Here is a 13,064-nt window from a genome sequence, read left to right on the forward strand (position 1 = left end):
AAGAGAAAAAAATATGGGGGAATATGAACAAAAGTAGAAGGAAGATGAAAAAAAGATGGAGGAATGATGAAATTCAATGAGGAGGAAAATAAGAGATGAAGGAATGCGCTGAAGGAATAATTGTTTATTTTCTCTCATTTTGAATCTCCCTACCTTTATTGTAGCCGTGAGCCGTGGCCTAACATTATAAGCTTGAAAAGACCTATTGACCGGGTCATATTCCTCCAACATTTAGTGGAGAAAGGTATGAAATACAAGCTTATGGAAAGTTTCTTTAAAAAAAAAAAATTCAGAAAAATATGAGCACTCCTTGAACTAAAACACCTTTGAGGAATATGAGTTTTGACTTCCACACTACACACGTCTCATTATCTTGATCTTTGCTAGTGAATGCTTGAGTTTTAAAGTTGCAACGAAAGTGAATTTTATGATTTTCGAAGTGTGATCTTTTGATTGAGTGTGATGGAATTTGGTTGGTTGAAAAGTGTTGATTGTGTCAATTTTGTGGTGAATCATTGAGTATTCCTCGGTTATATTTTTATTCTCTTATTTGTTCGAGGACGAACAAAGGCTTAAGTGTGGGGGGATTGATAAGCCCAAATGTTATAGAGATTTAGGGATTTTATTTGTGCTTATCTAGACTTTTTATCCCTAATTATGTGCTTAATCTAATTAATAATTGTAGATTTGAATAAAATGTGAAAAGTGTTTAAATTGAGAGATAATATAAATTTACTTGATTTCAAAGGGAACAAAATATCAGAAAAAGGAAATTAAATACTCTTATATTCTATTCCTTGATGATATTGAAATCTTGGAAAAATCTATGTAAATCTGTATAAATATCTTATCTACACTTTCTTTTACAGAGATGGGCTTAAAAAGGAAAAGAAGGAGGAGGCCCATTAAGAAGAATAAAAGGGCAGAAACGTAGAGAAGAAAAGGAGGCGCACAAAAGAGAAAATATCAGCGCGGAAGAGAGAGGCAGAGGAGAGAGGCGCACAAAAGAGAAAATATCAGCGCGGAAGAGAGAGGCAGAGGAGAGAAGCGTACAGAAAAGGAGGCAGAGGAGAGAGAAAGAAAGAGAACAGAATACCACACGGAAGAAGAACACCAGGGAGAAGGAAGAGAGAGAAGAGAAGCGTGCAGAAGAGAGAGACAGAGAAGGAAGGAGAGGGAACGGAAGTGCAGAACAAAGGAATAGCAGAACAACGCGGAAGAAGGAAAAGAAGGGAGGAAGAAGGAAGGCAAAACCAGCGAGGAATTCCTCACACACACTACAAATCACTGAGAATTCCTTCCACTCATTCTTTATTTTGTTTTCTTCTATGAACTTAAATATGTGTTCTCACTTTTTTTTTGAATTCATGGAATAATTTTCTTTAGGCTAAGACCACAATAGGACCAAACAATACTTTATTTGATATTTGTTTTAATTTCATTATATTATTTTTCTTGATTTTAATTATTGATTGATGTTAGTTTAATATTTCTTGTTAATAGTCTGATCAACTATTTACATGTATGTTGATTAATCACGACTCGGAAGATGATTGATTAAATATAGCAACAAAGACGTCATCAACACATGGTTAAACTGACTAGAAATAGTATTCGATTTCAGTGTGCGGTTTTAGGTGAAAACTGAAATTCCACGAAGATTTAATGCATTTAAATCTAATTAAATTCAATTAGAAATAATTGGACTGTTAGACTTAAATAGGTTTATTAACTCGAGGAATCGTTTAATAAATAAAATTGGGGATTTCACCGTGATTGTCAAGAATTAAATAATTAATTGGATTTTAACACGTGTCAATATAGTAGAGTTTGGTACCGTTGTGTGTCTTAGTTATTTATTTGAATTTGAATCCCTCCTTGATATTTGAATCCCTCGTTTTTTTAATTGCAATTATTTTATTTAAAGTTTAGATTAATAATCCACATATCATCTTTTTATTTATTTTGTCTAGCTTAAGTTAAGTGATAAAAATTCTAGTAATTAAATATTAGTCTCTGTGGGATCGATACTTGGACTCATCGTCCATTTACTATAACTTGACCTAGTCCGCTTGCTAGATTTATTCCCATCCGAAATCGTCGGTCAAGCTCAAAGCCAATACATATTGAAGTCTTGTCGTGGACTGTTGAAGACATTCATGCACAACATCTAATCGCTATATTGATTGGAGTGATGTTTATCAAAGAGGAGTTTGGCTTCACAACCTTACATATGAAGTTTCGGTTATTTGATTTGATAAGCATTTTGGATACACTTTGCTCCTTCACTTTGTTAAAAGAGTTAATTTTCCTTATTCACAAATATTGGTTTTGTAAAATTACACAATCTCAATATATTTCGTACTTATATGGCAATGTGAGAAGACCGTAACTTTTAATATTACATTCAAGATGCATAGAAAAAATATTGGGGAGCAATCGTGAAGGAAAATATTTTAAGACAAAAATTTGTGTGAGACGGTCTCACGGGTCGTAATTGTGAGACGGATATCTTATTTGGGTCACCCATGAAAAAATATTACTCTTTATGCTAAGAGTATTACTTTTTATTGTGAATATGAGTATGGTTGACCCGTCTCACAGATTATGATCCGTGAGACGGTCTCACATGAGATCCACCCATATTTTAAACCTTGTATATAAAATTATTTGAAAAGTTCAACTTTTGTCTTCCTTCCTAAATTTTGTCGAGTCATCCTCCTCGAGCCATTTAGTATCCCTTTCAAATACTCCTAAATCTACCTTATAGCTTGACGAGACCATATAACAAAAATCTGTGTGAGACGGTCTCACGAATCGTATTTTGTGAGATGAATCTCTTATTTGGGTCATCCATGAAAAATTGTTACTTTTTATGTTAATAGTATTACTTTTTATTGTGAATATCGGTATGATTGATCCGTCTCACAGATAAAGATGCGTGAGACCCTCTCACAAGAAACTTACTCTAAATATATAATTCTAAGCCTAAAATAATTTAGAAACCAAGGCGATATTTAAAATAGAATCTGATGGGAAGTTATATAGCAAATTTCCCATGGAATTTTTAATTATGTTCATGAAAAGAATCACGTGATTCATTAGATGGGTCGCTTAATGGAGAGGCATGTTCATTGAAATAGTCCACTAGCTCTAAACAAAGGTAATGGTTCCGTAAGGTTGGACATGGAAGGAAAAAGTTGAAGATATGGATTTCAAATTTATGCATTTAAATCTATTTCATTCTTTAAATGAATTTATGTTCGATATATTTTAAGTTCACAATGTCATTTTAAATCCATAGTTCGAATTATTTCTCAAATGAAATCATTTATCCAAATGAAATAATCTCATCCAATCCAAACGCACGCAACCTAAAATTAGACCATATGGAGTCCAACAATTTGCAGTCACATTCCTACAAGAAATTACATGAGTTGCCAATAAGATATATTGTCGCTATGCTTTTCAGATAAACATAATATTTTTTAAAAAAATCAAGCATTTGGTAATGTTTAGCTATCGAAATTAGACATTAAAATCTAGACAAGAATATGGCTGTACAACTGTAATGTCTACATTTAACACAGATAATATTTGTTTAAATAGGCAGCATAGATTACCATCTGCGTATTAATACCTGTTTCAGATACATAAAAATTCAAAAAGGAAAAAAGAAAGCCACTAGAAGGGGACAGAGGCCTTCCAGTTATTGCACGAGACAGTTCAGTGTCTTTAAAATTGAACATGAAATCAAGGTCCAGATATGGAAGCCTGCGAAGAAGATGGGGCACGATCCGATTCTATCATAGATTTAATATAGAATTCTCCAGCTTTGTATGAGGACCTCACCATTGGCCCAGATGCAACATATCGAAATCCCTGCAAAACACCAAAGGAACATCGTTTTCCTAAGAGAAAAGCATTCAATGTAAATTCATCCCAGAGGTATAATTCTCATATTCATTATATCAGATAAGCTTTTGAACAAAATCTATGACAAAACATGCGTTTAGGGGCATTGTATCGAAGGGACGAACGTAAAGAAAACATAAAACATATTAATAGATCGGGCCTGTCTGGTACGCTGGAAAAAGGAGTAATTAGTTTCCTAATCACTCTTCAACCAGTGTTCGTCTCCTTGTTGGAGAAATCCATAATAGTCCTAGATCCCGTGATAACTAACTGTTTTCCCTGTTGTACGCATCCCTCTTGACCCCAGTGATTAATTTTCACAACTCCAAGGTATTATTGATAGTGCTCATACTTTACCGTTGTATCCTTCTTCCTCTCTATAGAATAAACCCAACAAAATCCAGAAGGCACACTACTGTGACGGATGCAAAATTGATTAAACCTTTCAAGGTCCGCATCATTTTTTCTCCATAAATATGTGTAATTTTACAAAAATTTCATTGTATTCAAGGTGAAAAAAACTCAATTTTATGGAAGACATCGATCATTGAAGAAGCTTCTGCAATTGAAACAGCCATATTTGAAGCATGAGAAGAAAATTAAGAGAAACGGGACCCACAAATAAAGATGAGAAAATGAAGAGAAATGGAACTTGCAGCAAGAACCTTCATTGTTTGGTTCCCTCAAAGAATGATGATTTTTAGGAGGTTTGTGGGAAAAAAATCAGGCAGCTCTTCTTCTTCGTTCCTCTTGGAATGTACAGCTAACTTTGCCAACGGTTGAGGGGCATTTTAGTCAATAAAAAAGGTACAAATTTAATCATTCATTCTATAAATATATCGTATAAATATACCAAACACGATATATTTTATCAAACCATGTCGCCCATCTTCATCTCTTGTATTCTTATCAACTTTATTACACGTCATTCTCCTTATCACATCCTACAAACCAAGCAATACCGATAACTATTCTTAAGTTCTCAGGATTCCTGACATAACAAGTCTAAAAGGATGATAAACTATTAACTGGCATTAGTTCAACAGCGACAGTATTATCATTCAAAAAATAAGAAGAAAAAAAAAATTTCATAACAGCATCCCATTAAATATTGTTCTCCGACAACAAGATATTTTTTGTCTGCTACTACGGAAATGCAAAATTAAAGAAATGTTTGCAATTGTGAAATAACACACGTGGAAAGAATAGGATCTATACAACAAGTTTATTGAAACCAAGAAATATGCCTGTCATCATACACCAGAAAACCAAAAGTGATCCAAAGAAGCATAAAGGAGGAAACATACCATTTGCATGCCAAGAATTCTATATTTCTCAAAGGCCTCGGGGGTAATGTATTCTGATACTGGCATGTGACGTTTTGATGGTCGCATATACTGCCCAAATGTCATTACATCAACACCAGCTGCCTTCACTTTCTCCATAGTTTTCACAATTTGGTCAGGTGTTTCTCCACACCCCAACATTATAGAAGTTTTAGTAAGGGTACCAGGGAGGGCGTAGTCCTTTGCCATTACTAAAACATTCAAGGATTGCTTAAAATTAGCACGGTGATCACGTACTACACTCTGAAGTTCCTCGACTGTTTCAATGTTGTGTGCAAAGACATCTAATCCAGATTTGGCAACTTTCTCCACACAAGTAGGGTCACCTCGGAAGTCAGGAACTGAAATTTGAATATAACTTGGTCAACAAAATGCAAATTGAGGCAGAAAGTTTCATCTGGACAGTGCCATCATTCATTGCTTTTATAATTCCAGATTCAATATGCAATAAAAGAAAACAATCAAGTAAAAATGTAAAATAAACACTATTGATGTTCTTGAACTACTTATCTAAGTCAAATCAATTCCCACTTAATCATTAGCATAAAGTCTATGGCATGAATGTTTCCAAGAAAAGTGTCGGGGTTTCAATGTAAATTCTATCGGATGAGGAATCAATCAGCAACTAAATTGAAGTAGAGAAGGATCATGGAAATGAATTACTCGAGTATTTTCTCATCAAATATTTCATCTTGAAAGTGCGTAAAAAATGAAATAATCTCAAATTCAAAATAAAATGGAATACTCTCACTAAATAACCGCACAAATTCAGATCGAGGTTTTCAAAGGAAACAGTAGTGTCATGGAATTTAAACTTTTCACTTGGATGATCTGATTTCAACGTAGATTTACAACGTGAATGTTATACATTATGCAAAAGTTGTTTCATTCCTAATTATTAGCTACCATTAAAACTATTTCTCTTTTTATTTCTTCTTATCTACTGAGTTCTGACAACTGGATTTATTATTTCCAGCTTCACACAAAACAACTACATAGACATTACAAAAACACTTTAGATCATACCCAAGGCCTCTACAAGCATAGTTGGCTTCATTTGCTTCAACTTCTGCACAGTCTCAGCAAAATGACCACTTCCTTGATCAGGTAAATCATCCCGATCAACACTAGTAATGACCACATAATCCAAACCCCACGAAACAATAGCTTCGGCCACATTTGTAGGCTCATTTGGGTCAGGTAGAGGTGGAGCTCGTGAAGTCTTTACATTGCAAAATCTGAATTTTAGGTGAAATTCTAACAATTAAACAGCTGCATTTTCAAGTATCTACAACATTTTGACAACTCATAAAATAAGCTACTCAAGCATCCACATTATAAAGTAAACAACTTGCTGTTAAATCTTTGAGATTAACAACTTAAAATACCAGGAATAAATAAAGGTTTTACATCTCTATAACTAGTTGACAGAAGCAAATAGACACCAGTTGTCACCGACAGAAACTGTTGCTAAAAAGATCAATAGTACTACTCGAGTTCCACAAATATTCGGATTGCATAGAAAATTAAGCTAAGTTAATATATTAAAATCACAAGTAACACCCTGCAAGCCTAAAAATCCCATAAAAGGGAAAAGGTTGAATTTTGCTTCCTTTCTATCCATCAATTCAATAAACCATTTTTCTTGGATTCAAGTTATTTGGGCACCAATAATAGTTCACCAAAAGAAATCTCAGAATCTGACACATACGTAAACGATATACAAATTTTATCCAAATCACATACAACAATGGCGCGTACCCAATGAAGATCACACCGATTAACAGTTACGTGAATATACACTTAAAGCATACAACAACATTCATGAATCTCTAGGATGTTTCATCACATAACAAATCTAAAAATACAACAAAAAAATGAAAAGGCCATATACAAATTACAGTTAAAACATTACCTACAGCCCCGAGTACACGTATCACCAAGAATCATGATCGTGGCAGTAGCGGTTCCTGTTTCGCCTCCGGACCAGCACTCCCCCAAATTAGGACACTTAGCCTCCTCACAAACCGTGTGCAATTTCAGTTCTCTCAGCCTTTTCTTGATCTGCGTGTACTTTTCACCTCCTGGGATCGACTCCTTCATCCATTTCGGCTTCGGCAGTGGCTTCTTCTTCGTGCCAACCTCCACCGAATAATGGTCTTCAAATTGAAGGTTTGTGAAGTCGGATAGCGTGGGTGACTCTTCGGCCAGCCTGCGGCGCAAACCGTCGAGATTTGGCAGGTAACTTTGGGAATCGGATTGCGGCGGAGACGGGGTTGTGGATAAAAATTGGGTGAATCTTGTGAGACAGAAGAGGGAAGATTTGGATTTTAGAGATCGAGTGGCGAGGGAATTCATTTTTACTTTTGGATTTTCCCCTCGATTTTCCTCTTGAGTTTCCTGTATATTGTCTTCCCAGTTTTTGTTGGTAGATGGGGCCGACGCAGCAAAAGTGGGACCCATTCAATTACACCCCACCACATGTTTATTTTTATTACGAACGTCAAAATCAGATACTGCTGTTTGTCACGAAATTTGTGGGCGTGTCAGGCACGTGTTCGTGCCAAATGTGAATTAATCTGACTTCGTTTACCAAGCGTTGCGAATCTCGATTCGACCGTTAGTTATAATTCCTTCGAAATGGCTCCAAAAATAAGAACGCGGAATGAGAAATATAATTGAATTAACAGGGAGATCCATAAACAACATCAACGTTTGTTATGCCGTTATAAATCCGAATTAAGTTTTTACAATAAACTTGAATGAACATGCTGAAATCTATGGAAAACGATTGCTGGAAATAAAAATAGCGACAAAGGAAATGTGAAGGATTTTTGCAGAAATTATGCTGTAGATTTTTGTGTTGATTTTGTCGGGGGCCTTCTCTGATTCCTTCATTCCCATTTTTGTACAACTCCCCTGTGGGGACCCGGGCTCTAACTCAATTCTTTTTGAGATTTAATGGATCTTTGCTCGAAAATGTGGGTCAAAATTTTGCTTTTAACATTAACTCAAATGTGTAATTAAAACATGACATACTTTCATAATAATAAAACAACATACTGTACATACAAGTCTGTTTAGTACAATCATCCACTAATGTTTAAAAGTCTCAGTACAAGTCTAGTACAAACAACTAGTAAACTGCAATGCCCGAGATCTCCACGCTATCAACAATCTCTCATCTTCCTCGTGACCCAGATCCTGCCCCACCTGTTGCCATGCACACATACAGACACGACAACAGCCGGATAACTCCGGTGAGAACATATCCCAGTATAAAACATGGATGCATGCAATGTCATAATCAAGTACAAAAGCATAGCATATATCAAGTAACATGAATGCAAATCCAAACATGTAGAAGAATACAAATCTGTATTCAACATTTAAATCTTGACTCGACTCATTTCTAATCTAGGGATCCCGGTGTGAATAAGACGGTCTGTCACCTACCCAACCACTCGGGGTGACGGTACGTGTAGTAGCCCGAATTCCAAATTGGGTAATTAACGGAGTAATGGTGATTAAGAAGGTTTAAGGTGTAATTTTGGCTATGGTCATGATCGGACGGACCGAAGAGGGTTCGGAAGCACCGAAGAGTTCGGACGATCCGAAGTGTAGTTCGGTGAATCCGATCATAGGTGTCAAGTGTTGATCGACACGTCATTTTTCCATGCATGTTCGGACGGTCCGAAGTGTATGATCGGAGGATCCGATCATGAGCTGTCAAGAGCCATTGGACACGTAGCGTTCGGACGTTCCGAAGTGTTGTTCGGAGGATCCGAACATGGCCTATAAATAGTGCTCGGATTTCTCATTTGTGACTTGCCAATTCATGATTTTGCCTCATAGTTGAGAGGATTTGGAAGGTTTCTAGGGTTAGTTGTTGGTCGAGCGATAGCCAAGAGCTGCCAGGAGTAGTAGCGTAGCGGCGCCTGAGTTTCAAGGCAATCGACATCAAAGGGCTGTCGACGGACGAAGGTAAACCCTAAACCTTTGGTAGTACTAGGGAGTACTGGTTTTGCTAGTCGAGCATGGTAGTATTGATTGAGTATGCTTTTGATGCGTAGGCTTGTGCTAGACCTGATTAGCGGTGTTGCGTAAGGCTAGGCTTGCTGTGATAGAGGTACGAAAGTACTATCCGAGATATCCTGGTTGAGTATACATTCATATATGTGTTGCATGAGTATTTGCTGCATTGTTATATGTCATATGATGCATGCTATTATCTCACGAGTTATGATGCATATTGCATATCATGTTGAGCCGTATCTCCTTCGAGATAGCCTTTACTGTTGAGCTGTATCTCTTTCGAGATAAGCTATATCTTGGGGCCGCTCAGCCCTGTCTTGTGGACGCATGGACACCGAGAGTACACAGTGGCCGACGGGTCGGGAGGGCTTCGGTGGTCCGGGACATTTTAGGTCCACGTCTGTCTTGTAGTGGATGCAGTGACCCAGAGGTTGGACCGCGCGGCACTATCCACTTGGCGCCTCTAGACTGAGCATTTTGAGATCCTTTGTGATTCCTGTTTCTTGACTACCCTGGTATCATATCATAGCATGTGCATTTCATATAGGTTTGTATACTCATACTTTTGTACTGGGCGTTCTTATCGCTCACGTCCTCGGTTTTGTTTATTCTTGGACACCCCATTCCCACGGGGCAGGCCTCAGGTTGGATGGCTCAGGAGGAGCAGGAGGAGGACGTTGAGTAGCTGGTTGGTTTAGTTTTCAGTGTTTTCCATTTTATTCGATATGGTTGTACTGGATATTTCATTTTGAGTTAGTCTAGACTTCGATTTCGATTGGGTTGTATAACTATTGTTGTTGGCCATATTTTCCGCTGTTATCTCTGATTATAATTAATTAGGTTAATTGCATGCTTAGTTTTTGATTAGTAGGTGATTCTGGAACGGGTCACTACATTTATGGTATCAGAGCATGCGTATGATTTTGGGATATAGATTCTGTTTTGGGATTTCCGTTGACCATTTTACCATTTTCCCTATTCTATCTTGTAGCGATGACTGACCATTTTGATGACGGGAGTAGTCAGGGGAGTGTAGGTCGATGGGGTGACCAGGACGATCATAGACGTCATCGTGAGCATCGTCATCGTCGGGATGGTCCTAGGCGTTTCGATATGCATCGTTTCATGCAGATGGGGCCTAAGCCTTTAGTTGGCGGTGAGACTCCCGATGATGCTGAGGATTGGTTAGAGCGCATGGAGAGTTGTTTCCGTGCATTCCAGTGCACCGAGGAGCAGAAGATAGAGACCCTTAGTTTTCTTCTCGAGGGCCGTGCGCGCAAGTGGTGGCGATCGACTTCTGCGCCGATAGTCCAGTCCCAGGGTAGGGTGACTTGGGTCGATTTCCGTGCAGCGTTCATGCAGCTGTACTTTCCTCCAGCCCTTCGCCAGGCGAAGACGATTGAGCTCCTGAACCTTAAGCAGGGGAGTATGTCTGTTGATGAGTATCAGCAGAAATTCTTCGAGTTGTTACCCTTCGCTCCTCATATCAGTGGCAGTTCTGAGGCCAAGTATGATCATTTCCTCCAGGGCCTTAATCAGGAGATCTTTGATCGAGTCACTGTCTGTGATAATCCTACTTCTTACGATGGGTTAGTGAACCGGTGTCGCCAGGCAGAGATCAGTCTCCAGCGTGGTAGGGCTATTCTTTCTTCTTCTAGACCTCCGAGTACTTTGAGGCCTCGATCTCAGTCATTCAAGAAATCTGGTTCATCTTCTTCTGGATCTGGATCTCGATCTAGTGGTGTTTTCCGCTTTGGTAAGAAGAAGGAGTCTTGTGCGCATTGTGGGAAGAACCATCCATCGGAGCAATGCCGAGTAGCCGCAGGAGCTTGTTATCAGTGCGGAGAGATGGGGCATATTAAGAAGAATTGTCCTCAGTTGCGAGGTGGAGCAGGATCCAGTTCTGGATCTCAGACGACTGTTCAGCAGAGGAGGCAGGGTCAGGCAGTGGGTAGTTCGAATCTTCGACCTCGTGCCCAAGGTCAGGTTTTTGCGCTGAACCAGGATCAGGCTGCAGATGAGACGGAGAGAGTCATAGCAGGTACTTTTCATTTATGCGGTATTCCTGCTTTTGTTCTTATTGATACAGGAGCCTCTCATTCCTTCATTTCTGCACGATTTGTTAAGCGTCATAGGTTACCCTATGTTTCTCTAGACGTCATTCTTTCTGTTTCTACTCCGATGGGTCATTCGGTGTTAGCGAAGCGTCTAGTGATGGGTTGTCCCTTAGATTTTGAGGGTAACGAGTTGACTGCGAATCTTATGATCCTAGAGATGGAAGATTTTGATTGTATCTTGGGTATAGACTTATTGACTACCTACCGAGCTACTGTGGATTGTTACCAGAAGCTTGTTCAGTTTCGTACGACTGAAAGCTCTAGTTGGTTTTTCTATGGTGAGGGAGCGCGACCTCCGATGCCAGTGGTATCTGCTCTGAAAGCCTGTCGTGCTTTAGAGTCGGGCGGGGAAGGCTACCTCATCTATGCGATTGATTCATCCACAGGTAGTGTTGGTCTAGAGGATATTCCAGTAGTTTGTGAATTTCCTGATGTTTTCCCAGATGAGATTCCTGGTTTTCCTCCGGTTAGAGAGGTGGAATTTGGCATAGATTTAATGCCAGGGACTGCACCGATTTCTCGTGCCCCCTATCGTCTTGCTCCGTCAGAGATGAGAGAGCTGAAGCAGCAATTGCAGGATCTTCTTGATAAGGGTTATATTCGCCCGAGTGTTTCGCCTTGGGGAGCTCCAGTCTTGTTTGTCAAGAAGAAGGATGGATCGATGCGGTTGTGCATTGATTATCGCCAGCTGAATCGGGTGACGATCAAAAACAAGTACCCTTTACCCCGTATTGATGACTTGTTCGATCAGCTTCAGGGTACTTCTGTTTACTCCAAGATCGACTTGCGATCGGGTTATCATCAGATGAGAGTCAGAGATGATGATATTTCCAAGACTGCATTTCGTACTCGTTATGGGCATTACGAGTTTCTAGTTATGCCATTCGGATTGACGAATGCGCCAGCGGTGTTCATGGATCTGATGAACCGAGTCTTCCGAGATTTTCTGGATCAGTTTGTGGTGGTTTTCATTGACGATATCTTGATCTATTCCCACAGTGTGGAAGAGCATGCCCAACACTTGAGGATTGTGTTGCAGATTCTTCGCGAGAAGCAATTGTATGCTAAGCTGAGTAAGTGCGAGTTCTGGATTGATCGTGTGGTATTCCTTGGTCATGTGATTTCCAAGGAAGGAGTTTCTGTGGATCCCAGCAAGATTGAAGCAGTGCTGAATTGGTCACGTCCGACGACGGTGGCTGAGATCCGTAGTTTTCTAGGTCTGGCAGGGTATTATCGTCGCTTCATCGTGAATTTCTCTCAGATAGCCAGACCATTGACGCAACTTACTCGGAGGGATGTTCCATTTGAGTGGTCATCCGAGTGCGAAGATAGTTTCAGAGAGCTTCGTCGACTTCTGACTTCTGCACCTGTTTTGGCGTTACCGTCAGGATCTGATGGTTTCAGTGTTTACACCGATGCCTCCACTCAAGGCTTAGGGTGTGTGTTGACGCAAAACGGTCATGTGATTGCTTATGCTTCCAGACAGCTGAAATCTCACGAGGAGAAGTATCCCACTCATGATCTGGAATTGGCAGCTATTGTGTTTGCGCTGAAGATTTGGCGTCATTATTTGTACGGTGTTCAGTTTGAAATCTTTACTGATCATAAGAGTCTGAAATATCTGTTCACTCAGGCTGAGTTGAACATGAGG

The 13,064-nt window shown here is 39.2% G+C and overlaps 1 protein-coding gene across 1 annotated transcript; it reads right to left on the reverse strand.

Annotated features, from left to right (window-relative positions):
* Positions 1 to 3,555: 3,555 nt before the first annotated feature.
* LOC140814189 (lipoyl synthase 2, mitochondrial) lies at positions 3,556 to 7,666 on the reverse strand. Its single transcript, XM_073173089.1, has 4 exons — positions 7,177 to 7,666; positions 6,288 to 6,499; positions 5,223 to 5,602; positions 3,556 to 3,882 (listed from the first exon to the last, which is right to left on the reverse strand). Exons 1-4 carry the CDS (start codon positions 7,617 to 7,619, stop codon positions 3,754 to 3,756), a joined length of 1,164 nt encoding a protein of 387 aa, XP_073029190.1. The 5' UTR covers positions 7,620 to 7,666; the 3' UTR covers positions 3,556 to 3,753.
* Positions 7,667 to 13,064: the final 5,398 nt, after the last annotated feature.

Source organism: Primulina eburnea, chromosome 15 (genome assembly GCF_022965805.1).
Source record: "Primulina eburnea isolate SZY01 chromosome 15, ASM2296580v1, whole genome shotgun sequence".
In the NCBI taxonomy this organism is placed as follows: Eukaryota; Viridiplantae; Streptophyta; class Magnoliopsida; order Lamiales; family Gesneriaceae; genus Primulina; species Primulina eburnea.